This window comes from Lagopus leucura, unplaced genomic scaffold, assembly GCF_019238085.1.
Source record: "Lagopus leucura isolate 7727_CA_CO unplaced genomic scaffold, USGS_WTPT01 Super-Scaffold_100012, whole genome shotgun sequence".
In the NCBI taxonomy this organism is placed as follows: domain Eukaryota; kingdom Metazoa; phylum Chordata; class Aves; order Galliformes; family Phasianidae; genus Lagopus; species Lagopus leucura.
In genome coordinates this window covers 333,533-361,383 of record NW_024962267.1, presented here as the reverse complement: position 1 = coordinate 361,383, position 27,851 = coordinate 333,533, and the positions used below count along the sequence as shown (strand labels likewise).

The following is a 27,851-nucleotide window of genomic DNA, read 5'->3' as shown; positions in this document are numbered from 1 at the left end:
ACGACGGTCTTTTGTATGTTAACAAAAAAATTAAAGGTTGTCTAAACTGATGACATTTCAAAGACTTAACCTGAACTCTTAGGAAAATAAACAGAATTTTGCAGTATTCTACAATGACACGGTAAAAACTGCACTAAGGGAGCTTAACGTGAGATACTTACTTTGTGTCACTCTACTCGTATGATCAAATTTTACATTTTGATACAGAATGTGTTTTTTTGTTAGTTAGTTTGTTTAAAAACTGTTGAGAAAAATCAGATTGGACTTTCCTTTGCAGTTTTAGTCACTTATATATCAAAGTTTTAGCTTCTCCTACTTTTCTGTTCCATTGTGTGAATGAGGGTGACCTGGTGAAATGTACCAGTCTAGCCAACATGTGGCCCATGGAATACAGTCACCAGGGGATTCATTCAGCTCTGGCTTTTTTTCACTCCAGCCCAGTTCCTGCAAAATCACGTGCCTGCATGATTTACTGACATGAGCTATCACACTGTACACCTTCACTGGGAAAAAGGGTTTAGTCTTTCTCAAATTACTGAGTACTGAACTAGATAAACGAAGGTAAAGTCCTCATCATGGCAAAAAAAGTTGGTAGGCAAATGGTGTGAGGAACTTGCAACTTTCTTGAAATTGGGAAAATGACAGACAGATTTTCTTTACACGTACCTCTTGTCAGTGCATTCGTGTGTAAGAATGCTCCTTTTTTTCCAGGTTGCATACATACAAGTGTATAAGTTGTACGTATTTTTAAACAGTCTGAGACAGGGTTAGGAACAACGCTTCTGTAGAATGATTTAGCAACTTTTCTGGAAATGTAATGAGCAAGGGGATTAAAACACAAGCATTTAAGCATATTTAGAATTTCAGCCTTCTTTTTGTATCTTTTAAATGGTGTTGGTAATTCTGATAAAACTTCTTGAGTTGTAAAGCAGTGGGACCTACTCATTAAACCGTCTAAAATTTCTTGGATGCAAAATGTATTTTTTCACTTTGTGCAGAATGTGATTTATATAACATCTCAGCTGACATGATCTGACATGTTTGTATGAATTCCTTTGCAAGGCAAAAATGTCTGTAGTTGCAATTTATAGTAATGAGACTGTCTGCTGTGGAGTAACTGATTACAATGAAGGTATAAGAAGCAAGTAAGTATGTTTGCCCTTCGAAGTCATTAACCTCTCCTCTCTTTGAGAGTACATATCTATGTTCTGCAGTCATGCTATCTGCACGTATCCCAAATCCATCTGTCTGTTGAAACATCTTTTTGTCTGTGCTTTATCATTACATTTGGATGGTATTTTGGCCAAGGTTTTGGCCAATTGAGTTAAATAATATATCTGGCAGATGACTGTGAGAAATACTGCAAAGCTCAATCTGAAATTACGCAAACAAATATTCTCATGAAACTTCTCAATGATGCTTAGAACAGTGAGGGGAGAGTCGTCTGTCTTAGGGCTGAGAGCAATATTCTGACAGTACTCAGTTGTCTTTATTCAAGCGCTACTGGATTACTTCGAGGACAAGCTGGATAGGGTCCTGAAGTGGGAAGATGTTTATTTGGTGCTTGTGATGGAAAGACAATAACAAAAAAATGTAACGTATGTGCAAGGGTGGATGTTCACATGGATTCGTGTCAAAATATATAGAGAAAGTTATCCAATTCTGCCTCTCACTAGACCATCCACTTCCTCCAAGCATCTCATCCTAGAACGCCCCTGCAGCCGTTTGCTGAAATCCTTTTTGACTTGAAGCCCTTTGAGCATATTCTGCTGGGAGTTTCCCAGCACTGAACCCCATGGGCGTGCAGCTCTGCACAGGAATCCGCAGTCAGGTGGACCACAGGCACTGGAATGCTGTAGGGATCCTGTCCTGGGGGAGCTCGGTGCCAAATTCCTTTTGAAGATCCCAGAACTGAGAAAATCTTGGCTATGCAGAGCCTCCAACAGGGGCTGTAATAGGGGAAGATAGGGGAAGGAGCTGCCAAGGCAGGGAAGAACTTCAAAGAATGTTCAAGCTGAGGGCAAGAGTTCAGCCTAATTCCTTTGTTATCTAGACTCCCTCACCCAACTCTGTGCAGCCTGTCCGTGCAAAGCAGATGAGTCTGGTTGTGGCAACAACCTCCAGTTTTGGGAATCTGACTGCAAATGTCTGGTTGAAAAGCTGTTTGCCAGTGGAAAATGCTCTGAGTACAGTTCCACGGGTAAAGGGAAGCATGCTGTCCCTTATCGCCTGCCATGCACCTTGTGGTGGCCCTGTTGGACACCTCAGCGGCCCAGTTCAACTCCCTGTTATGACTGAAAAGAGGAAAGATTTCTGTTGGGTGGCTGAGGTGAATCAGCAGGCAAAAAAAACAAAGGGTTGCACAGAGGGCCGGAGGCCGTGAAGCTTGGAACAGAAGGGGGAACAGAACAGGTTTCCACTTTTTCAGCATCCCTGAGGAATTACACGCTGTGAGTCATTCGTAAAGCACAGTGTAAAAGCTTTCATTCTGTGTGAGGCCTGGGACCCATCAGTAAAGCTCCCACTGTCCAGGCCAGGCTCTCTTTCTACATTTTTGATTTATGTCTGTTGGTGCTGGCGAACAGAGCCATGAAATATGGTGATGGATAACTTGAATCCAACTTGAGGGAATGTGTTGGAAACAACTTTAAGAATCTATTTACCAAAATAAATATACAATTTAATTATGATGCCATGAAATATTTTCCCACTATGATTTGTGCTGCTGCCAGCCCATGACACTCAGTATAGAACAATTAGTAAATAACTCTATGAATTAGTCCCTGAAATAAATTGTCCTAGCCATCTTGATTAATTTACTGATTACTGAACATAAATATTCAGATCATCTCTGAATTTAAAATTACAGGAACTGAAATGATGCTACTAATGGTGAATGCTACAAGCGCTGAGCACAAATGGGAAAAGTCAACTTACCTGAGGGCTGCTGTACAAAACGCATCATGGAATAAAATCAAGCCTTTGAATTCCGCTTTAAAAATGTGGTTTTCTGATTCTGACGATAACTGTTGATTATTTTATTCAGAATTGTGTGATATTGTGTAGCTTGTGCAAATGTAAGTTGCAGTTTCAGACCTCAAAGAGGGAGAGCATGTGTTTTAAGGGAAGAAAAGCTGCTTCAGGCACGCTGAGGCTGGAAGGGACCTCTGGGGGCCTCTAATCCAGCCCTCTGCTCAGTTTGTAGCTTCTTTGGGAAGCCCTAACGCCTGTCAGAGATGCGAGCTGCACCAGGTACTCAGGAACAATTCTAGCAAGGTTTATGTAGATACTTTTATTGTAAAGATACTGCAAATGAGATAAGATTCAGTCTCAGATGAATATTTGCTCAACTTCTGTCACATGATCTTGTTTCTTTCCTTCTTGCTCTAAATTAGGTCACTGTAATCAGATTGTGTATTATAAACAAATGTCTTTCTGTTTATACGTGATTATAAAGCAAACTTGCAGGATAAAGGCTATAATTTTGAAACAGATAAAATGGATATGCTGCCTTGAAACCTGCATGGAAATGAGTTTCTCACATCCAGGTGAGATGATAGGAAGTGGCACCACAGGACAGCGCCGTGCTGTCAGCAAACTCAGGGGATTCTGAGCACGGCAAAGACTTTTGCAGGTCAGAAATGAGGTTAATTGACAGGGAGGTGTGTGAGGGCTGGAAAAATTTGCACAGCGCTTGTCAGTAGGTGCGGCTGCCAGTTCCTCACTTGACCACCAGTATTTGTCAAACAAATACAACAGTACTTCCTCCTAGGGAAAGAAAAAAAATAGCAGGAAGAGTCATCTTAGGACAACAACACTGTTTGGAAAGAGAGGTGTTTTGTGTTTTTGTTCCAAGATGTCAACATGTATGCACCTACTGTACACAGTCTCCAGTCTGGCTCGTCTCACCATGTAGAGAAGACAAGTGCTGTTTGCAGCAGAGGTTTTCCTCGAGCCTGCCTTGTGCTAGTGACAATAACTCCACCCTTTTTGTATCATATTGGAAGTGACTTTTTCTGTCTTTTTCTGTTTTCTGTGATGACCCATTCCTCACTGTGTTATTACCAAATCTGTTTGTAATGCCTAGAGCGTGTACTCTATTCAAGTATATGTCCCATTTTATTGATGTAGAAAGAACAAATAAGGGTACTATTTTTTTTTATTTTCCATAAGTACAGAACACTGACAAATGTGGCTGAAGGTGTTCCATGCACTTAGATACCAACACAATGGCACACAAAGGGATGAAATTGATATCTGGCTGATTTTTGGTCAAACCTTCCCCTCTAACTACTGCACAGTGATTTATCTTCTTGGCGTCACCAACTGTTCTCCATCTTGAAATATATTTTAATTGTAGGCGACCATTAGTTTATTTCATTTCTTATTTCTAAGATTCCAATAAGAAGCTAAAATGTAAGTTCCAGTCTGGCCCACATCCTGAATATTTTCATCCAAAAAATTTCCACATGTCTAAATTGAACAAGTTGTGGATAGAAAAAAACTCTTTTCTGTTGGAAAACCATCAAATGCAACTCTACTTTAGAACCAAACTAATTCTGAAGTTTTAGAAAAAAAGATTTATTTCCATATTTTTCTTCACCGTTTGTGAATCTTTATATTAAAAATGTAAGTATGTAAAATAAATGGAAAAAATTAAACAGCTGTGTAGTCACTGATTATTTCCTAGAAAATATTTGGCAGATAGGTTTTTGCTTGCATTCCTTGCTGTCCCATAACTTTATTCCACTCAAAATGCAAAAAACCCACAGAAGTATATCAAAACAAAGAGCTCTTCTTAGTAGTTACATGTTTTAAGTGAAATGATGAACAACTTCCTACACAGAAAAAAACAATATACTTTGTCATTTTGGACTTCATTATTTTGTTCTATAATAAATTTGGCAACTGTTTGCAGATTGTTATTGCTTCATGGCTTCAAATAAGTGTCTGGCACCATTATCTAATGGCAGAATTTAGATCTTTTTGAGTCATTTTAGTTAATTCCACAAATCAAGATTGGATTTTGTCCTGTTTTATTTACCAATTATGAGCAGTTTCCTTAAATTCCTGTTATATAACGATCCTTTACAATAATTCTCTTTCCTACATGTGCTTCCCAGAATATACGAGCTGTGTTTAGGAAGGGGGTGTTTGTTTGACAGTGGAAATATTTCTATAAAGTAGCATCTTGTCATGGCTTTCAAAGAATAAATAATGCATTCCATAATGTAAAATGCTGGCATGGCATTAACAATAGATCGTGCTGCTCTCTATGTGCATACTCTTAACACCAGTAATCATTGAAGGCATGACAACAGTTACATTTAATTGTGCAATTTATGAAGTGTCCTTCCAGGAACATTTAAGGAAGCATGGGAGGAATGAAGTGCAAGCTAAAAGGAATAGGAGGAGTCTAAACATGCCATGGGAGGCACAAACCCAGCGGCTAAAGCAGCAGCATTCAGCGTGCACTACGTGGAGCAGAGGGTGGGTCTTTGTATCACAGGGAGCTGTTGGATTTTGGGGGGGGGAAAGAATGCACAAGAAAAACACAACCACACAACAGAGGTGATGGGAAAATTAGAGTTAGGTGGGAGGATTTCCAGGGAGGATGAGTTGATGGGTTCTAATGATGAGTTTATACAGAAATCTGTGATAGTGACTCCGAACTGGTCTTTTATAGTCAGTGATAAAATAGGATTTGCTATTTTAGATTCTAATCTAGAATATAAATAATTTGGTATCTTGTTACTAATATTTGAAACAGTACAGCTGGGAAAGATTATTTGCCTCCTCCTTTTTATTCTGATTGTCATGGAGATTCTTTTCATATTGTTGAATTTACTCCTGTGATTATTTTGAAGACTGGGTTCTTAAACAACAGCCTCTCATTGTGTGTGCAGTACTGTGTTCTTTGCACTTCTGCAGAAGCACTGCTTCTTAATAATTTTTCTACCAAAAAGGTGTCTGAAGCTTTTATATGGAACGTTCATGGCTTTTGTATGTCCCATTTCTACCGACCTTTCCTTTTCTTCCTTATTTAGCAGGATACAGACTTTTTTGTTGTTGTTATCTGCATACCTGGAATATTTAAATAATAACAAAAACAATGAGGAGAATATTTATCTCTAAATCAGTTTCCCTTTGTCCTTTTGATTGTTATAAATGTTTTTTTCTTCTTCTCAGTTCTGAATAGATCAGTTTAATGCTAAAATTAAAAACCTGCTTCTGTGTAATACTTAGCTTCCCATACAGCACTGTGAACGCATTGCAGGAAATGCTGAATATCTCCCCCCCCCCCCCCCAAAAAAAAAAAAAAAAAAGTTCAGCCCTACAAACCATTTCTTTGCACAGGGCATTTGAATGCATTTTTACATTTTTACATCTCTGCCAGCCAGCCCTGCTTTGTATCTTTTTGCATGTGACAAGGTGTGATGAAAGTGTGGATCCTTAACTGAAGGAAGTTGTGCTGAAAAGCTCATAGGTCCTCCAGGTCTGTTAGTGTGGGGAAATCAGGTACCCACAGTCACCCTTCATTGATGGGGCTTCAGAAGGCCCTGATGCAGCATTGCTGGTTCTGGCAGGAGCCGGGTTCTGAGGTGGCTCAGGACATCCCATCCCATCTCTGATTTTGGGCTTTGCAACAGAACGAAGTTTCCTTTTTAAAGTAGGTCTGGGGCTGAGGAACCATCTATCCTGCAGAGGCAGTGCCCTGTGGGAGCTAACTGCTTCAGAGTGAGCTTGAGATAAAGAAAGGGAGCCGTGGATTTGATTTAGAAGAGAAATGAGGAAGTAGCAGTTTAAACGTGTAGAACTGTTTTTAAAGCAGTAGGTCAGTTTTACCAATCTACTGTTTGTTAAGATTGATAAATGTTACATGAAAGATCCTTGAGGACTTCTAGCTGTCTCCAGGTTTCCAGAGCAATCTTTCTGTATTTACCCAGTCTGCAAACATATATTTTTGGACTGAATCTACAAATGAATAACTAATCACAACATTTTAGCTCCAAAATGCACCAAATCTGCTCAGCAAGTATTCTCTGTTTCTAAATAAGCAACTCTAGGTTATTTAGAGAAGCTCTGAACATAATTTGTACAGACAATTGGCACAGATATTCCTAGCTCTTTGGTCACCTTTTTTCCTTTAGGAACAAAAAGAGTTGCTCCTTTGTAACTAAGCAGTCGCATGCTTGCCAATCTGCAGGGCTGTTCCACAAATGGAACTGCTAAATGAGTAAAACTGAGTCTTCTTTGCAAACAAGGCATGCTTGCATCCCAGAAAATACGTAGGGGAACTAGTTATCAGTATCTGGAATAGGTATATCACTGTACATCTGAGAAGCGCAGGGAATTATCTAGAACCTTATCTACTTAATCTAAAACACAAGAATTTACACAGAAATCTCAGCAAAAGGTCCCTGTTCAGCCATGCCAAGTCTTCTTCCCCTCCAGCTCTAATGGCACTCAAGGACAGCCTGCTCCTGCACCTTTAAGACTTCCTTCCTTCCTTCTTGAGGAGCATCCAGCCTTCCTGATGCAGTGCGTATCTTCCACACTCTAGAAACTTCCTAGACTGCTTTTTCTGTGCTGTATTGTGTTTCCAGCACATATCAGGGAAGTTGAAGTCCCCCATGAGAACAAGGGCTGGCAATTGTGCAACTTCTGCCAGCTGCTTGTAAAACACTTCATCTGTCTCTTCATCCTGGTTAGGCTGTCTGTAACAGACCCCCACCAGGATGTCTGCCTTGTTGGCCCTCCTCCTGATCCTTATCCATAGAGTCAACCTTATCATTTCCAGCCCCAAGCTCAACAACACTGAAACACTGTTTTCGCATAGACAGCCATGCTACTGCCCCTCTTTCCTTTTCTGTCCTTGCCTGTCCATTCTGAAGAGCTAGTAGCTATCCATTGCAACAATCCAATTTTGGGAGCAATCCCACCATGTTTCCATCATGACAACCAAGTCACAGCTTGCCTGCTGCATGGTAGCTACCAACTCCTCCTGTTCATTGCCTGTGCTTCGTGCACTGGTGCAGACGCACTTCAGCTGATCCCCCTGCCTCACCCCTATTCTGGCTTTGTTCCCCCAGACTCATCTCTAGCAAGGCACATTTTATCCCCTTCTTCCTTCATACCTAGTTCATAAGCCTGTCAGCCAGCTTTGCCAGCTCCTGGGCTAGGATTTGTTTCCACTCTGAAGTCCCTTTTGGTAGCCCTCAAACTTCTCTCAGGAACTTCATCGCTACCAGCTTGAACTATCAATGAAAGGTAAAGATCAGAGGGTCAAACCAGACCAGGAAGTTTTTTAGTAATGTCTCTGACCCCGGTCCGGGAGGGCGGCACACTTCCCCCAGTCCGCTCCCGTCAGAAGGGGTTGCCTACAACAATCACCCTTCTTTCCTTCTTGGCGGAGGCAACCTTCAGCTGATGTCTGCTGTCCCTTTCCTTCCAGCCATGCTGTACAGGGCCTGGCTGTGTCTCAGTGACCTCAATGTAGGTACCGGAAGGCAGCTGTTACCCGTTTTAAGACAAAAGTGGAGTCAGGTTACACAAGCCTTGGAAAACAAACAGAAAATGTTGATAGGTAGATTAGCACTTAGGATAAGACACTAAGGGTTTTGTCCTGTAAAACTCCATAATTCATTCTCCTATAACAAAAATATATAAGCATAATTTGGCGGTGATACAGTAGATGTTTATAGGATTATATTTGCCATGTGTGTTTTTATGGTACATTAGAAAAGACAGCAGTGGTGGCAAGGAAGATGTGCCACATACTGAGCCCAGCAGAGGGGAGTTGCTTGGGCATCATGGGTGGTGTGAGACACTGGTGATGGGGTGGCAGCATGGCTGGGCTGGGCCAGGCAGGGTCGGGCAGGAAGGCAGCATCTCAGCTGCTGCTTTGAGATGTCCTTGAGCTCCTTTGCACAGCACAGCATGTGCATCCCTCCTGCTGGCCTGGGCTGTGGGACAGGAAGAGAGGGGAGGAAGCAGGGGTTGACTGGCATTTTATAGAGTTTTTTTTCCCTGGGAGGAGGAGCTGTGGTTGTTCCAGCTTCTCCAGCCAAAAAAGTCCGTCCTGGTATAGGTGCAGCAGATTGAAACTTTGTTCCCTCTTCATACAGAAAAGTATGGTTCTTATTTGGGAATACAGCTTGGAGCAGAAGCATGCCCTGCTGTAAGGCAGCGTTTCCATTCTGAGCATGACTGTGCCATCTGTGATCATGGGCTGTAACAGGTAAGAGTGGGGTATGGATCACCTCCTGTGCTACGCCCAGGGCAGGCATGAGCACACAGCTATATTTCTGTCAAACTAAGCCACAGGTACATGAGCAGATTAAGCCCATCTAATCTGCTGCTGCTGCCTGAACAAGCATCCATACCCACCCTCCCATCCCTGCCTGTCTGTGCTCCTGTTTTACCCCCCCATTGTACCAGCACAAGCTGCAGCGCAACCACGTGCTGACCAGACAAAGGAAATGATCTGGAGGAAAACTAATCTGATCAGAGGGGAAAAAAAAACCGAAAGAAAAAAGAAATGTTTCACTCAGAATCAGTTGCCCAGCTGGTGCCTTCCTCAGCGGCCATGCCAAAGAATGCTGCTGTACGGTGTGCATGAAGCTGCACCACAACCAGAGTAAGAGCTGTGGCTTTACCCTAACCCAAGCCTCTGTGCCACCGTCTGGCAGCACTGGGAGCCCCAGCAGCGTGTGCTCGCAGCGTGGGGCGGGCAGGCGGCGCCAGCACAGTGCTCACCATGCAGACGTGCCCCAGCGGGCGTTCCAGCAGCAGCCACTGCCGGGTTACGTTATGGGGCTGCTGCCTGTCCGGCCCGGTGCTGGCAGCCCTCAGCCGTGCTGAGGAGCCGAGGCTGAGCTGAAAGAGATCCATTTTAGGACTCGAAAGAGGGAAAAAAAGGAAAGTTATGCAGAACGTCATTCTGCCAAGGGGCAGCGCTTTGCGTACTGCGGTGGCGGCAATATAGTGGGATGCCAAATTATTTGGTGATTGTTTCTAGTTACAGGTTATGGTGTTTGTAAATAGAGGCGGAGTGCTACATGAGTAGCAGAGAGCTACCTGGCAAGTCTTTGGTTTTTCTCGTCTGTTTCCCTTTGTAATCTGTGCGAGTGTGAGACTGGGGCCACATCTCTATTAGAAAGAGGAAGAAGAACCAGAAGGCGCTGGGCGGTGCCGTCTGAGCAGTGCTGCTGGCAGTGGCCAGGGCTCAGGGCCCGACGGGCCCACAGCTGTGGGTGGCTGCAGGGCTGCACTGCAGCACCGTGATGTGAACGAAGCGGGGGGACAGGGGTGAGCCTGGCAATCCCTCCTCCCAGCATGGCTCTTTCTTTCAGCTTCCCACTCTTTACCTCTTAACTGCACTGCTTCCTAGACTTGAATTCTGGGAAGAAATCAGAGTTCTCCTCTACTTCTGCAGGAGCCTCCACGAGGGCTGTGACCGGATATTCCCCCAGCTGCATTCCTGTCTCCAACAAAGCAAAACTTTTGAGTTACATATTCCTGTTTTTAACTGCGCTAGGAGCAATCTGGTCTCCCTACCGGAACCGTGGGGTTACGTGGACCCTGAGCTCCCTCCCACCCCTGGGAAGCCCGGGCACTTCAATTGGGGAGGGGGAGAAGGAGAAGGAGGGAGAGAGGGTGAGGAGGGAAAAGGCCCATTCGTTGTATTTTTTTCCCCCAGAAGAGCAGCTGGGAGAGCCGGGGCTGGGGGCACGGGCGCCGTCCTGGAGGTCAAAGTCGGGGCTGAGCCGCGCTCACCCCACCGCGGGTCCGCGGCGGAATGCGCGGCACGCGGGGCCGGGCGTAAGTTGCATTCCGCCGCGGTCCCGCCGCGCCCCCCAGGCGCAACCATTGCGCTCCGCGGGGGCGCCCCCACCGTGCCCGCCGCCCCGCGCCGCCCGGGGGCCGCGCCCCGCTCCGTTCCTCGGCCCCGAACCCGCGCCGCCGCCGCCGCCCGCGCAGCCGCGGGGGTGGGGGCGGGCGCCTCGTCCGCTCCGCGCTTCCCCGCTGCGGTTGGGCTCGCTCGTTCCCTCCTTCTGGGCGGTGGTTGAGGCCGGCGGGAGGTGGGATCGGCCGGGCCGGGGAAGCCGCCGGTGGTCAATGAGCGCCCGTTGATGGCAGGCTGGGCGGCCGCGGCGGGGTAGGGTCGGAGCGGAGCGGAGGGCCGGGGGGGACGCGCGGCAGCTGCAGCCGGAGGGAAGGCACGGAGGCGGGGAGCGCCCTGCAGCCCCGCCGCGCCGCAGCCCGGCGGCCGCCAAAGTTGCTCCCCATCTCGAGGGGCGGCCGGGGATCAGGCGGGGCGATGATCTTCCCCAGCAGCAACAGCAGCGCGGCGGGCGGCAGCCGGACGCCCTATAGAAAGCAGGTAAGGGTGGCGGTCCTTCGTGGTACCCCCACACCCGCTTTTATATGTATATTACAAAAAATATAAATATATATATATATATATATGTTTTTTTTTTTTTTTTTTTTCTGTGGGGAGGGGGTGGTGACTCGCTGCTTGCTTCTGCAGAGCTGGGCTTTGCAAAAAGAACCCCACCTCCAACCCACCCTAAGTCCCTTACTAACTGCGCCGTGACCTTGCCGAACGCTGAGCCCCGAACCCCGAGCAGAGGCCTCCGCCGGGTGACCTTAGCGGTCGGGCCGGGCGGCTGCGGGCCCCGCTGGGCTCGACAACAAGTGACAAAAGCCCTGCTCCGTGTCGCAATCCGGGCTGTAAAGCGAAACTTGGAGCTACCCAAAAGGTTCAGGCGCCGTTGTTGCTCTCATGCTGCCTCTCGAGAGCCGCCAGCGCAGGCAGGCTTTCCCCTTCTCTCTCGCTTGAAGTACACAAGGGAAATCCTGTGACATTTTCTGGGCAGACAGAGCGTCCTGATAAACTCGGGGCACTCACATCTATCGAGCTGTAGTGAGAGGAGCGTTTTGTTGGTTGGTTGCTTGTTTAGCAGTTGAAAATAAAACAGCCGAAGTGCAGCCGTGCTGGGCCAGTGGCTCTTCAGCTGCGTTTTTAACTTTTTTTTTTTTTTTTTTTTTTTTTTTTCCCTCCAAACGTTGTTGTTAAGATCCTAATGTTAATAAGAAACCATTTTTTCATTGAATATTATGTATTTTTAAAGCACTACGTTCTAAAGCTCTGTAGTTACGTCCCAAGGGGGGAATGGAAGAGAGGTCACAGCCGACAGGGCTCATCGAGCGCCCCGCGGCGCGCTGCTGCCAGGTGGAGGCACCTCCCGGCCCGTGCTGGCTGCGGAGCGCGGGGCCGGGCTCGGAGCAGACCGTGTGCGGGAGGCCCTCGGCCGTGGGTCGCGGTGGCACTGCTGCCGTGGGCACGCACGGCGAGCTGCCAGCTTAGTGCTGTGGGCTGGGTGGAGAGAAAGTTGGGCTGCTGGGCTTACCGGGACGGCTTACAAAAATTGTGATTTTCTTTCTCTTCCTCCCCCGTTTTGTAGAAATATCTTTTCGATCAGAATCGCGTGGATGTTATCTCAGCGGCACCCTGCAGATGCTGCGAACAGTGTGCGGTGTTATCTCTGTATCTTGTGCTTGAAGTGTTCAAGTCCATGCGTAATAAAACATGCTCATTGTGTGCGCCGGTTTTGGTTTGTTTTCAATAAATGCCCCGGCTACACCCACGCGGACGCTCTCGCCCGGCGCTTCGGCATACTTTGTACATGAAGGCAGTTCCGCCGATGCCCCCCCGGGGCCGCTCGGTGCGGGGCCGGGGCGCGGCCGCGGGGCCGCTGGCTGCCCGCCGTGCTGCAACGCGCTGATAAGTGCTCCGCTCTGCTCAGTGCCCTCCTTGGATTCAGCGAGCTGAAAAGGCTGCCTGAATCGGAAAAACAAACAGAGCCTTTTATTCTTTCAATATGCAGAGAAAGAAATGAATGCGGGGGTATTATGTGGTCTTAAGACCCCGGGCACCAAAGGTTCCTTTTGTTAGCGTGTAGCCATTCTCCACTCAAACACTTCCTACACAAGGAGCCGGGCCTGCGCCTTTCTCCGTTTAAGTCCTTGGAAAACTCCCATTAACTTCATTCATTTAGACCGAGGTCGTATGAAGATTGACTTTCTGATCTCCCTTTCACTCAGACTTCACCTGCAGGGGCGAGCTGCTGTCAGACAATGCTGAGCTGCCTTATAAGCCTAATTTTTCATCCTTTCCCGGTAATTAGAAATAGTCCAGATAAAGTCTTTGCATCTCTGTGTAACCCATCTTTGGACAATTTAATTATAATTGTATTTTAGCCTAAGAGACTGGATGCTGTTAGTCAGGAAAAGTAGCTGAGAGGAGCAGCTATGTGGCAGCCCCAAGTATGCGAACTTGAGGGGAAATGGGTAATTTAAAAATGAAACCAGAATGTTTTGAGCAGTTTGTGTCTCGTTGTTTGTATTGTAGGCATATATGGTGTCAGAGTGGTGGAAAAGCACACCATTTTTAGTGTTTTCCTGTTTTCCTAAACAGTCTGCAGCATATTCAGGTAGCTTAATATTGGATACTGTTGAAAGGGTGAGCTATTTGCTGGTTAAATGCAGTTTAATTTGAGACACTTTAATGTGAAATTCTGCCTTCATTTAACATACTGATGAACTTCTGGTAAGCTACAGTAGGTCGAGAGTGTTGCCCATACTCTGTTTCCACAAAGAGCTCTGTTTTATTTTGTAAACGAATCGGTACTAACGCTGCTGTGCTCATTATCTATTGCACTGTAACTCAGGCATACAGGAATCAGTAGGCATTCTTGGTTTGGGGTCAGAGGCAATGAGGTGGTGCCTGATCTTCTGAGCTTTAGAGTAAGAATACCAAACTGAGGTCTCCCTACTTGTATTTCTAATAGGGCATATTATAAAAAATAATCAAACTCCTGCTAGGCTGGTGGTATAAATTAAGCATGGTCGAAATGAGCATCAGCTCATCTGATGATTTCCTTGAAATGCAGATTCAGGTCACCTTAAAGCCCAAAGCCCACGCGGTACCTGCAGTAACAGCCTATCACAGTGCTCGTGGCCATGCGTCCTCTCTGAACAAGGTAGGTGTAATCTAATAGCTCTGCTCGCAAGGTTACGCAAGTTATGCAAAGAATGCACATGTGTGCATCCGCACGGCCAGGGAAGCGCCGCAGAGCCTGGCATCCTGCTCAGCCTGAGCTGTGCTGGGCTCCCTGGCTGCGGCCTGCTCCCGCCTTTGGATTCCCATGGAAATCAGGAGGCGTTGCTCCCAAGTAAATATTTCCACGCACTGTAAAACTATCATAAATAGGAAAACGTGGCTTTCTCCTTCCATCTGCTCTTTGCATCCAGCAGGCGCGTTACTGCGGCACCGTGCAGTGGGGCTCCTCGGGGGGCACAGAGCAGGCTGCTGTCACCTTGTGGTGGGCGTCCTATTTATCTCCCCAGTGGAAGTAGATTTACATAGTTTGCTGCTTTCAAGCAGATTAACTGGGCGTAGCTGCGCGTGAGGAATTTAACACTGATTTGGTGTTAGGCCTGTTTGAAGGAGTATACAAAGCTGTTGGTTAATCCTTTCACGAGGCTCTGTTAACATCAGGCACTGTGCCACAAGCCGGGTTTTGTTCGAAGCTGAAGATTCAGGTGGGTTTCCAAAAGGAGCTGAGTGGAGAAAGCTTTGGCTGATCTTAGGGTAAAAACGTGGATGGGGTTTTAACTGTATCTGTAGGTTTATAGTACGGAGCAGCTGCACGTGTAATTCATCATTTCAGTTTCCCGCATGGTGTGTGGTGTCTGTTTGAGGGACATAACCTCATTAAACTTGCCATGGCCATAATTCAGAACACACAGCTCTGAGGAGCAAGACTTGACTGACCAACATGGCACCTGTGAGCAGGTCCAGTCCCCCTGTTGCTGGGTTCCTCCTTTTCTTTTGTAACTGTAAGAATTTGTTACTTTGCTTCATCAGCTTGCACTGGCAGGGGATGTTTCCCTTTAAATGGTATGCAATGTATACAGTCTACCTTGGTATAAGAAGACTCAACTTTATGTTAAGTATCAGCTATTTAAAGTGTACAGTGTGTTTCTAAGATTTTTAAAGCACTGCTTTATTCTCCAGGGAGCAAAACTGCTCAGTCAGTGGGTTTCTATACTTGTAAGGCAAACGTGAATGAAAGAAATAAAAGGAAGCACCTTATCTTGTCAGGCATGATGGTACAGATGATGAAAAGCGATACGTTTGTCTTATCTGTATTTGGCAACTTAAAGTTTTTGTTTAGGATTTCTAACAGGGTAAATAGTACGTTTTTATCTGTTTGGAAGTTTAAAGTTCGAATCTTTGTCATTAAGCTTCACGTGGAAGGGAAAATGGAAGGCTGGGCCCCAAACATCTGCTGTTTTCTTTTGGATTCTTTTTTTTTTTTTTTTTCTTTTTTTTTCTTTTCTGAAACTTCCAACTGTTAAAAAAAAAAAAAAAAGTGCTTAAGTTAACACATTTCAGAAGGGTTAGGTCCTTTAAATTCGGATTACTGGCAGGGTGGAGAGGGGAAGGAAGGGAGGGGAAAAGCCTTTCCCAAGAGCTGGAGATGGCTCCTAAAACATCAGCACAGCACTGCAATTGAGTTAATAACGATAGTAGTTTGACGTGCTTTTGTTTTTATCAGGTAACAAGAAGAAAAGATAGCTGTTTGAGACAGCATTTTTTCCATCTCTGAAGCTTTCATTAAAACTGATATTTGTTTGTTCAGTGAGATGGAGTATAACAAAAGAAGTCAGTGAAGAACAGGAACTTCTTAACTTCTTCCCTCCCAGCTCTATTCCTGGTTTCTTGTACGTGGTTTTTCTCTGTTTCTACATCAGATTATTTCTAAAAGATCTCACTTAGAGGTCAGGATGAAGGCATATAAAGGTGTCTACCTATTGAAGAGGTACATGGAGGTGTTTTGATCTTGGCTGGAGCATTTCGGTCAGAAGATTTCTAGAAAGCCAATAGAACCGCATTTGAATGCCTCCATGAACTTCGTTCAAGTAATTGTTACTTATTTTGCATACGTTTCAGAATTGCAGTACATTGTGGTAATTATAGCAGCCCCGCTGAAGCCGCTGTATTTGCAGCTTCCTGATGCAACAGGAAAGGGAAGGGATGAGTTACAAACTGGGGAGAACCATGGGGGAGAACCACGTGCTAGATAAGCACAAGCCTTCTAACCCAGCAACTTAGCAAAACAGATGCACCACAAAAAATCATGTGCTAAAGGGGCTGGTTGCTGTGATTAGCAGGGGTTTGGCTCTGCCTTCCTCCGGAGACTGTAGTTACATTAGAGGAGCTGCAGCTGTGCGCTGACACACAATGGCTTTAAACTGCAGGTGAACTAGCTGCATCCTGGGGAGAGATTGCTTTACACAGGTACAAAGATGCTATGGTTTGTGCCAGTGTAAATTAAATTTAGTAGTGTTTATTACTGTTTGCTTAAATTGATTTTAACAGTAAAGCCTGTTACCCGTGCACCGAGATGCACAGGTTTAAAAATCTCTAGCAAATGTTTTGGAACATGATGAGCTCTTGAAAAGAGAAGTGCAGTTCTGATGTTCCAAAAGTTTATTTTTTTTCTGCATTTATGTTGTAGCATGATACATCAGCTCTCTTGTCTGTTGCAAGATCAGTGCTAGCAATTACAAATATGTAATATTAACAAAAATACCTCCTTGTTCATGCATCCTCATAAAAGCAGTGCTGTTCACTTAACCATAACTAGTTTAGCAAATCACTGATCTGTGCCTTATTTGTGTAAAGTGATCTGTTTCAGAAAGATGTGTTACATAGAGTGGGTGTTTGGGTAGAACTTGTTAGCTTGGTAGAACTGCAGAACTTTGTGAAGTTTGCAGGGGGAACAAACAATGCTTTGTTGCGTGCTGCCCGATTTGGGCCTGATTTCCCTTGGTTGCTTGATTGAAAAGCAGCAGAAAGAGCTGTGCAAGGTGAGCATCGAGCTTAGTCTCACCTGAAATCTCCCTGTTCATGGAATGAAGCATTCTATGAACTAGTGGGAGCAGCTGCTGCCCCCACTTCCCCTCCTCTTTTTTTAGTAAAGATGTATCAAGCTGTAGCCCAATATGTAGTATGAATTTTACCTCCCATTACTCTCATTAGTCAGCAACTAAATATACAGAACTTTATCATTCATTCTTTTTCTGGACAGTGTCTCTTATTGACAGTAACCCCTTCACAAGCTATTCTGAGTAGCTTATCTGTTTCTCCATTTAGATAAAGGGATTTCTTTATTTTTATTACCTTCTGTTATTTTGTTTTTATTTCTATCTGAGTCTCCTTTACCATACTGTTCTTTGCTTCAATAAGGTGGAAATGTGATTCCATAGGTTAACTACATCTTGTATATTTTGTCATCCAGGTACTACAGAGTAACGGTGTTAGACTTCAGTCCTCTCAGGTATCTGAGGTCTGTGTGGTGCTTTCATTTTTAGTGTCCATATAGAGTGCAGCCCTTGGGTAGGAGTTTGGATGGCAGTTGCAGGGAGCATGTCTCTAAAACTCTGAAGTGATGTTCCTGTACTCGACTCCTCCTAGGTGATTCAGAATCCTGTTGTAAGGCTTGTCTAACCCACAGGAACTGTATCAGTTAATGCTTGCCAGTGCAGTAATCTGATATTACTCAAAACACAGAGGCAGGTGAGAGTAAAATCACATGTAAGGAAGTCCATGTTTACAAACCTCCAAACAAAAAGTGGAAGATTCTTAAACTTGGTGAAGAGAAAGAAAGCAAAGCACTGTAGTGTAGAGCAGGAAAGTTTCCTTTACCTTGTATGTAGCACTGCAGCAGACAACTGCCAGTCTTCCCAGTGCCAGTTATTGTGCAGCCCCAGTCCCTCAGGTTGAGTTCAGAGAAGCCTCTGATTTTAAGACTCTCTATGTCCTTTTGTACTTGACATTCATTTTGAGGTTAAGGGGTAGAGGATTATTTTGATCTTTTAGGTCAGTGAAGGGTTATTCAAGCATCTTTCACTAGATCGGGGTGGTTTTGTTTCTGCTTGGGCAGTGCTGTTGTCCCTGGGGCACAGCCGGGTGCAGGGCTGCCCCCTGGTTTTGAGCACTCTTCCGCCCAGCACTAAGGGCACAGCTGTTGTGTAGCAAAGGAGGTTGGGCTTTCATGCTATGGTGGATGAATTTCAAGTTTTAGAGTGGTGTTTTTCTTTCTCCTACCTCTATGCATAATTTGCTAATAGTGCTTTATACTGTTCTGTAAGAGGAATTTTCTCTTGGCTCCTGTTGGTGGCCAGGAACACCTTGTGTGAGTCCAGGAGCGCAGCTCCCCTACCAAATAAATGCAGGTTTTGGCAGAGCTGGGCAAACAGTTGTGCACGTTTCTGTCCATGTAAAAGCAACCACCAGCAGGCTGAGGTCCTTTGAAGTGTTTAGTGGTCTGTGTTCCAGATGAGTTCAAGCAGAGGTCTGAAAATGTGTGTCTGAGCTTTAAGACGCTTATGCCATTGCTTATTTACTTACCCAGTGGTGCCACTGACTGTGGTAAAGCTGCAGATATGAATAAGTGCTTATTGAGACAGAGAATCAGAAGACCTTTCAGTTCTTCTCAGGAGAAACCTGAGAGGAATGGTTGGTGTATCCGGGGTCAGTATTAGACTGACAGTCAGCAGAATCTAATGGTATTTAAATTGCTTTAATATTATTCCAACCAATCTACTTGGCTTACATGATCCCCATTACAGTAGTACTTAGGCTTATTTTAAAATGCTTCTGTGTAATTTGGGAAAAACATTTGAGTTAAGTATGTAATAGAACTGCTTAGCTTCTAGCCTCTGAAACAGTGACAGTTTTCGGCCTTTTTTCAGCATTCTGGGAGATGTGGCTCTGGGTGCTACTTATGAGAAATGCTTACCTAAACCAGATTATTTCAAAAACATTTCTACAATGTTTAGCTTAAACAAAAAGATAGATAAGTAATCCTTTAGTGTCTTAGGGCAGCAGTGCTTCCAGTGCGTATGCATGTGTGTAAATATTTCAGAGCTGGGGAATTTTTAAAAGGAAAACAATAGCAGTATTCTGTGGCACTGAGGAGCTATGGAGTATGCTTAAAAACTTGAGTCATTTTAATGGTGAAAAATATCAGGATGTAATTCAGTATGTAGAATTTCTGTTCATTAAAAGTTCTGGTGAACTTCAAGGCATATTGTGGCACTAGCAGAAAAATGCTGTGATGTTCTTCCACTCCTACTGGTGATACTCTGCAGTCTCGTGAAGCATAATGCAAGATGGAAATGGTTAAGGAAGTCATGAATTATTTCAGCATTATGTTGGTATTTTAATTGCTACAGTGACAAAATCAGATTAACTCTTGGACCAGATTTTGTTACATTGCCAACATAATGTTCTTAGGTCTATCAAGTGCAGCTGAAAACTGGCTTAGTCATTAGAGAAGGCACTTTGTCTTTTCATGTAACCATTCCTTACATCTTATGATCAGCTGATGAGAGTACCTGGCTCTGAAGCTCTTGATCCCTTTGTTCTTTCAGGTTTATAGAATCATGCAATGGCTTAGGTTGGTAGGGTCCAACCTCTGAATGTCGAGTGTTTCACTTGCAACTGTTGTTGTTTCAGTATTATTAACTTTGTATTTGTATTGGCTTTGTATTCCAGTATACAAAATGATGGAATTAGCCTTTGATTTTATCCTTCAATCAAAAGGTGCTTTTCTGTGTGTGTGACTGTTCCCAGTGAACTGCTCCAAAATTACAGAATCCCCTAGTTTTCCTTCTCCACATTTTTCCTTTTCTAAAGTTCATTGTCTTGGTGATGCTAAAACTGCAAGGTTGGCCACACCTATGAAGGTTATTCAGGGACAGTACAGTTCAGTAAGGTACTGACATACGTTCAAATTTCATTGTCTTGTCAAAGACATTTTGGATAATCCTAGGTAAACCATGTTGGTTTGACTCTTCAAAAGGTATTTGGTAATGATGGTTTTCCTACTTCCTATAGATCTTGTTCAGAAATGTAGTACGATGTTAAAGTGGGTCAGTTATTACTGCAATTGTGCTTAATATTATAATTATTGGGCTTATTAAATAGCTTAATATGTTAAAAAAAAAAAAAAAAAAAAAAAAGGATCCATATGTATAAGCCCCCGCACACGATCATACATGTATACAGATGTACTTTTCATCATAGAATGATCGTAGAGTCACAGCATGGCTTAAATTGGAAGAGACCTTTAAGATCATGGAGTCCCAGCCCCCGCTGTGGGCTTGTTGCCACCCACAAGCTTAGGCTATCCAGGGCCCATCCAACCTGCCCTTGGGCACCTCCAGGGATGGGTATCGGCAGCTTCTCTGGGCTGCTTGTGCCAGGGCTTCACCACACTCTCAGCGAAGAATTTCTTATTAACATCTAACCTAAATCCCCTCTCGTTTAGTTTAAATCAATTTCTTCTTGTCCTGTCACTGTCAGGCAATGTAAAAGGTCAGTCCCCTTCCTGTTTTTAAACTCCTTTCAAGTACTGGAAGGCCACAATGAGTTCTCCATGAAGCCTTCTGCAGACTGAACAAGCCTAGCTCCTTCAGCCTTTCTGTGTAGGAGGAGGTGTTCCAGCCCTCTGAGCAAATCTGTGTCTCTTATTCTGGGGGCCCCAGACCTGGCTGCAGTACCACAGGTGGGACTCATGAGAACAAAGCAGAGAGGGACAATCACCTCCCTTGCCCTGCTACCAGCCCTCTGTTGATGCAGCCCAGGCTGCTGTTGGCCTTCAGAGCTGCAGGAGCACATTGCTGGCTCTTGTCCAGCTTTTTGTCCACCAGAACCCCCAAGTCCTTCTCTGCAGGGCTGCTCTCAATGAGTTTTTCTACCAGTCTGTGCACATATCTGGGATTGCCCAGACCCCAGTGCGACACCCTGCACTTAGCTTGTTGAACCTCATTTGGTTTTAAGTCAGTCTTTTAAAGCTCAAGATAAAGCAGATTATTCAGAGTTGTAAAACCTCATGCTCAAATTCTGCTCATCATTTGCTGTGTGAGTAGTTTCTTCACAGTCTATGTGAATGTTCACATGAATACTCTTATTGATATTTCCAGATTAATAACAATGACGGAATTCATTTTGGCAAGGAATTAGACTGGTAGAACTGCCTAGAACTCTAGTTTTGAAAAGAAGATATTGTTTTTCTCTTAGTAGTAGGCTTCCTTTCTAAGCAGAAGTTTAGTGTGCGGTAGGGCAGAGTCCAGACATCGAAATGTTGCTCAGAGCAGGAATAACTCCTTCAAGTTCCAGGGTCTAGATTTTGCACATTTTTTAATCTGGTAGTTGTAGTGGTTCTGTGGCCTCATCTCTCCTGCTAAATAAATCTCATATTTTTCCCTTCTTAAGGAGGTTTCCCATTTTAATTCTGTTGTCCCATTTTACTTCTGAATTCCAACTGAATGATATATTCTCAAATGTTTCAGTTTATTCTTCTAGTGAATGTAAGGCGCATTCCAACTTCAGTTTACTGGGACTGATGTGGCAAACTAGTAATGGCTTACAAGATTATTAGCATTAAAAATCCAACAATTGCAAAGATTGATAAGATTGACATAGGTAGGAGCTGAATATTCTGATTAAAAATATTATTTATTGAAATTGCCCACATAATAGAACAAAGCTGAAAGCAGTTGTTCAGAACAGTGTTTGTGCAAGAAGTAGAGGCAAATGATTAATTTTCTTAAAATGTTTGCTGTTAGCCTGGAGATACCCTTTTGTTATAGTATTTAGGAGTTGATCATTAATTTGGAGTATTTTCTTTTATCTGCATTTTTTTTTTGATGTGTTCAGAGACAAAATTCCTCCGCTGAATTCTTGTGCTGAGGACTAGAACGCAATGACAGTGTGGATGGACCAGGCTTTGTGCCCAAATGGCATAGTTTATTTCTGAGTTGTGTTTGACGTCTAAGTGTTCATCTGTTTCTACAGCACCAGACACTGTGCAAGTAAAACAGCCCCTTCCAGAAACTGAGGCTGCTGCACACAGGTGCTGCAGTTGTTTGTGCCAGCTGGGCTGGTACACAGCGCACGTGTGTCTAAATATGCTGGTGAGTGCTGGAGGCACTGCCTGCTTCACTTATGCAGTTGGAGCTGTAATTGTTTGTATGTTTGAGCTGTACTATTATCTGTGCTGCCAGGACCACTCTATCTTGGCTGTGGAATTCCTCATGTATTTAGTGTTGTATTAGCAGTACATCTGGAAGTCTTCCTAGGTGTTAGCTAATTCTCCTAATTTTCATTTCAGAATTAACAACGATCTGCAGTGTCTGAGTGATTCATTATGCAGGCAGACATTCACCCAACAGCTATCTGGAGTGTTGCTTCCTTTAACTTAACACACAGCAAAGAATGCTATCCTGTGTTTGTTCAGTGTACAGTTGCTAAACATTTGTAATTTAACTTGCATACTAAATTTTGTGATGGAACCATTAATTGTCATGAACTATGACGTCACCAACATTTTAATTTAAAGTCTGTGTTATATTGCTTGAGTTTCAGATGTCTGAATTAAATTTTTTAACCACTTAAAACCATTTTTCCCCTAGAACTGAAAACTGGTCAGAGTTATTGGAGTTTACAAAGTGTGTATAGATGTGTGTGCATATATATGTTTATTGCTTAGTTCCAAGCAAGAAAGAAGTTTCAAATTAGAAAGGAAAACAGAAGAGAAATTTGATGAGTACCATGAAAGGAAGTTAGAACAGGCCTTTTGTTTGCATTATTCCAATAAGAATTCCAAATTTCAAGAAGAACAGGAAATAATAAATAAAGCAGGCAGAAGGACAAAAGGTTTTTTGGAAGCATGCACAAAGATGTTGGAGGAGATTGTCGTTACAGAAAAAAAGTTTACAGCAGTTCTCAAGTATCGGATCCAATAAGGGATAACCATCTCAGCTCTGTAAGGAAGAATAACTCAGAGTTGTTTCAGATAAGTTTGTAAGTTAAATCTGACCCTAAAGCCAGAGCAGCATCACTTCATGTGGTTGCAGAGGCAGGATTTCACCCAAGATTTAGCAAGTGGGCTCGTGCATGCTGCTTGTCGCTGTACTTGTAAGGTTTAATTGCAGACGTGGGTACCAAATGTATTTGCTGTGGTTTGTGTGTACAACTGAAGCTGGTTTCATTTCTGGTTATTTGACTGTCTGATGCTGTATTGTTACTGTTTCCGTGAGTCAACGTTGATGGTGAAAGAAGGAGTCTGATCTTCCTTTTTTTCTTTTTTTTTTTCTTTTTTTTTTTCTTTTTTTTTCTTTTTTTCCCCTGTGAGGGCAGGGCTGTTGCTTTCAGCTGTCTTACAGAGCTGTTCCTTGAAGTGTGATTGCAGTTTGTGGTCCCTCCCTCAGCAGCCACTTGCGGGCTCCATGCCTGCCTACAGCTGTGGCAACCCCTTTTGCACTCCTTTCTACTGCCTTTTTCCTTGTCTCTGGCTGTAAATCCTACTTCTCCCAGAAAGTTCAGCTAATGAAAGTTTACTTTTTCTTTTGCTTAAAACACCCAATCAACAACGTTTGAAAAATTTTGGCCATCTGTGCTTCTCGTACTCAGCCTGCAGCCACAGTCAGACTGTAAGAGGTTGGTGAGGATGAGTGATTCCACTGGTGCAGGTAGGAATCTGCTGGGGAGCTCCACCAGAGCTTGCTTACCTATGGAAATCTCACCCCAATTTTTAAGAGTGAGTCTTTGGTTCTAATCCTGCTTTCCTTTGCAGCTTCAGGACTGTCATCCTGCTGAAGGAATCCAGGTTTCCTTATTTGCAAAGAGAAGGAACCTATTAGTTATAAAATCAGACTGGGTGCTGGATTCTTCTAGGCTGATCTTAGCTAGCTCCTGGCTTTGTTTCATAAACACCCCAGATCTGGTGTGTTAGTGTTGTTGTGAATTGCTTCCATGCACAGAAGGACTCCTCCTCATCTCTAAACCCTTGATCACTTTCACTTAGAGAAGCACTTAACTTTTTTTTTTTTTTTAAGTAACTTTGCATAAAGAGAATTGAATGCATTTATTGGTTAGATTCCCTAATACCTTTTAACAAAATGTGTCACACTTTTCTTTTTTTCTGGCTGAAAGTTCAAAAGAGCTCATCCCCAGATTGTTTTTAATCAGTGTTCAGCAACTTTGTGCTTTAAAAAGACTTCTTAAGCCAATTTCTCTGGGTCATGGGGCTCTGCGTGCTGCCCAAGACAGCTTTCAACAACAGAACTAGCTAACTACCCAGAACTGTCTTTAGTCTGAAAGCTTGTCGTTTAAATAGGATCTGACTTAAGTTACCTTTCTCCATGGCTTAAGTTGACCCCGAGAATTAGATGTGAAGTTCTGTAGGCATTTGACTAATTAATGGCAACAGCCACAACTAAGGGTGCAGCTGCATGATGCTCAGTGGTACTCTCACTGGCAGCCCCAGGCAGAGGTATTTGTACCCCCAGCCTTGTTCTGCCTCTGCATTCCTCTGACCCAAAGTTGGGTGGCTCAGAGCCACATTATTGCATTTGTTGCAGGGTCAGAGATCTGTTAATGGAAAGCGTGCTGTTAGGGAAGGGCCGTGTCTGACCAAGGGCATTTAGTGCTCTGGGTTACCTTCGTTGTGGGTGTAGATCCTTAAAATAGCGGAAAGCAGTAGATGAAAAGAATGCAAATATCCTTGAAGTAATATTGCTAATTTAAAAATGTGCCCCCTTATTTTTTTGTTTGTTCGTTTTTTTGTTTTTTCTTTGACTGGGCATATAAAAAACAGTCAGCTGGCAGTTATCTGTAAGTAGTTTGACTGCAGATTTGGTGCGCAGTGAGCTCGGAGCTTCCACATTTGGTTTCAAATAAAAAGGGCTACAATGTAGCAGAGAGAACTGCTCATAGCCTTTTGAGAGGCAGGTATCATCCTTTCTGGGACCAACTGCTCTCCAAAGCTGTGCAGCTACCATTTCATGGCATGGCACCACCAGCCCCTGCAGGAGCTGGGCTGGGTGTACGGCTTCTGCAGAAGTAGGAAGTGTGGTGTGTGATGCTGCCTTAGTGATCGGCAGTGAAACAATCTTTAATTGGTTTCAATATCCTAGTGGATGGGATGCACAGGTCTGAAAGAACACTGATATCGTTGCTATGTGTGTGGGCAGTATGGTGATAACAAATTAGAGAGACATATTCAAAGTTTCTTGCTGCTTTTCAAGCTCTGTGTTTTGCAACCAGTGTTTCCTGAACAACTCAGTCTGAGGTTGTCTACAATGTCTCCAAAATTGTTCCAAAGCAGCATTTCAATAATAGGAGAAGCTGTGGATAAAAGTTGTTGGTTATCTGTCTGAACAACTCATTGACTAGAGAAGCTTTTTTTTTTTTGTTTCTGTCTTTTCCAGGGGTTAAATGTAGTCATGCTAAATTGATTTTAGATTTGTTCTGTGGTGCCTGTGCAAAGGTAAATGGCCACATGCTACGTAGGGAAAGTTGTGTGAATCTCTCTGTTCCTGATGGGCAGAGGGAGGTCCTGTGTGTGAATGTATGTGTCTGTTGTGTCGCAGGCTTGTAGAAATGGATCACTGTTACAAAGCTGTAAGCAAGCCATTGTGGTGGACTTTCTTATAAACTTGTAAGAGAAGTCATCTCTGTGAAGTATCAGAAGACAACAGATAGCCACTGGTCCCAGTTGTTAGAAGTGGTTCTCCATGACATGCAGCTCTTCCTCAGCTCTTGCATCACTGCAGCTCCAGTTGCATCGCAAAAAGCTGTGGGTGAGCACCATTTCCACATCCCTGTTGTGCTGGTTTGATGCAGACAGGCACCCACACTGCCCTTTGCATGGGGTCTGCAGCACCTGTTGTGCGATGAACAACGATACAAGGGAAGCAAATGTTGTAAAAACAATAATGTTTGACTCCAGTTCTTTTCTAGTGAGATTTGAGCTTCTGAGTTTTGAGATGTTACGTAGAGTCTCAGGAGTCATTTAGAAAACTTCAGGAATTTCATTTGCAGCCATGTATGTGCTACACACAGCCTAATTAAAACCCAGAGAAAACTGGCATGTTAGTTGCAGTGTGCAAACCAAGCAGAATTTGCTCAATGGTACTCTGTAGAGAAGCCTTGCTTTGGAAGGTTTGCCAACATTGTATGTTCTGCTCTCTGGTTTGTCCATTTTATACAGTATTGGAATTTATAAAAGTCTTGAGTGCAAATGGAGACAGAACTACAGGTGGAAGTGGAACGAGGCTGATGTGTGTAAATGCAGCTAACTGGCAATTCCTTACGTAAGGAGTCATTTGAAAAGTTGCCACTGGTCTTGCTCTTGTTCATCCCTGATGGTACTGCAGGCCTGGACTGCCTTATAGCTTTACCTTCCTGGGGAGCCTGCTGTAAGAGAGTTGTTACTGATCTCTGTACCTGTTGTGCTAGATGGACAGGCAGCTTTGAACCATTTGGGGAACAGATAACACACTATGGGTAGGGCTGTTACCAAAGGGGCTGCAGTTATTGTTAAAGCTAAATGCTTGAGCTTCCCCTGCAGTTGTGTCATTGGCTGCTTGCATCCTCTGAGAGATAGTACTGCAGCAGATAGGAGCTGTTTTCAGGAAAAAGAAAGGAAATCAAACTTTTCTCCTGAAATCAAAGTTGTGATCAGATGTCTTTCCTTTGTGTGTTTTTGTTTGTTTTTGAGAAAAAGGAAACAATAGATTACTTCTGCATCTTTACGAGAGTACTGAGGAAAACTAGCAGTCAGCTTTGAAACATAGAGAAATGTTACGAAGGACCATGTAGTGGAGCAGGGAAGGAGGGCAGTGGTGCTCAGTTACATATCCCTGGTGTCCAGCACTTTCAGAAGTCATTCATTCCTGCAGTGTGAGATGCTGCCCTTCTGACTTACATAGGTGTTACTGCAGGCACTTAACAAGCTGCTGAGCAACAGGGTGGGACCACTCAGTGCCAGGCTGATGGAAACCCTCACTGTTGCACTTGTACAGTGTTTCTCTGCTACTTTATTCTTTGCCAATGCCTGCGCAGTAGTTAAGTCTGGAGATGCGATGCATTAGGAGTTTCAAAAAAGAAAAACATTTGCAAACAGAGCAGGAAGTATAAAATATTTAAACTGGTCCATAGTGTAAAGCATAAATTATGCAGCTGAAAAGGATGTGTTCCTAGGGTTGTCTGGATTCAGTCTTGGCGATGAGGTGTTACCAAACTGGCTTTTATTCTGGAGGGCCTTTTCTGCCCTTTCCTTCTGCAGATGCTACTGGCTGTGGTGAGATGGGCGCTGGCTGCCAGAGGCAGATTAAGATTTAGGAATGTAACAGAAAGGGCTGGAGCCAGCTGCCTGTACGCTCCCATCCGCTTCTTCAAAGAACACAGCAGGAGAGGCAGGAATAGGCTGGGGGGTTACTGCACATTAAATACTGGCACAGCAAAATGATGGCTTTGCCAAAAAGAAGATATGTTTTGTTCTTTGAAATAGCATAGAGGGGTGCAGACTAACAATGCTGCTGCAGTGCTGGTATGGTACCCTGCCCATATGGGACCCGCATTCACAGACAAAGGGATGTGAATACGAACTGACTCCCTTGTACGTGGCCAGGCACAAGTTCTTCAATTTATTTCTTAACTTCAATAAACAGAAAATGACATAGCGGATCCCATGTCAGCCAAAAGAGCCATCTGTGGTCTAACCCTGTGACAAACAGTGTAGCAATAATTCAAGTGCCACCAACAGTGTGGAGTTTGCCAAAAAAGCAGATGCTTCTTTTGACATGCATCTTCAGTGCTGTGCTGTTTCTGTCCCGTAATTGCTGTCTATGGAGGGAAGGTGGGTAGGCTGTCCAGATGAGCAGAATGCTGAAATTGCTTTTTTTTTTTTTTTTTTTTTTTT

At 43.9% G+C, this 27,851-nt stretch overlaps 1 protein-coding gene across 4 annotated transcripts in view; it reads left to right on the top strand.

The window, feature by feature from the left end:
• RBMS1 (RNA binding motif single stranded interacting protein 1) overlaps positions 1–27,851 on the top strand; it is a 138,129-nt gene that overhangs the window by 40,269 nt on the left and 70,009 nt on the right. Inside the window, exon 1 of one of the 4 annotated variants that reach the window (XM_042874465.1) lies at positions 11,262–11,386. The exons of the other annotated variants lie outside the window; for them this stretch is intronic. Coding sequence (XP_042730399.1) covers positions 11,324–11,386 — 63 coding nt within the window. The 5' untranslated portion in view covers positions 11,262–11,323. Of the gene's footprint in view, positions 1–11,261; positions 11,387–27,851 lie in introns of those variants that run through there. 4 annotated transcript variants of the gene reach the window in all.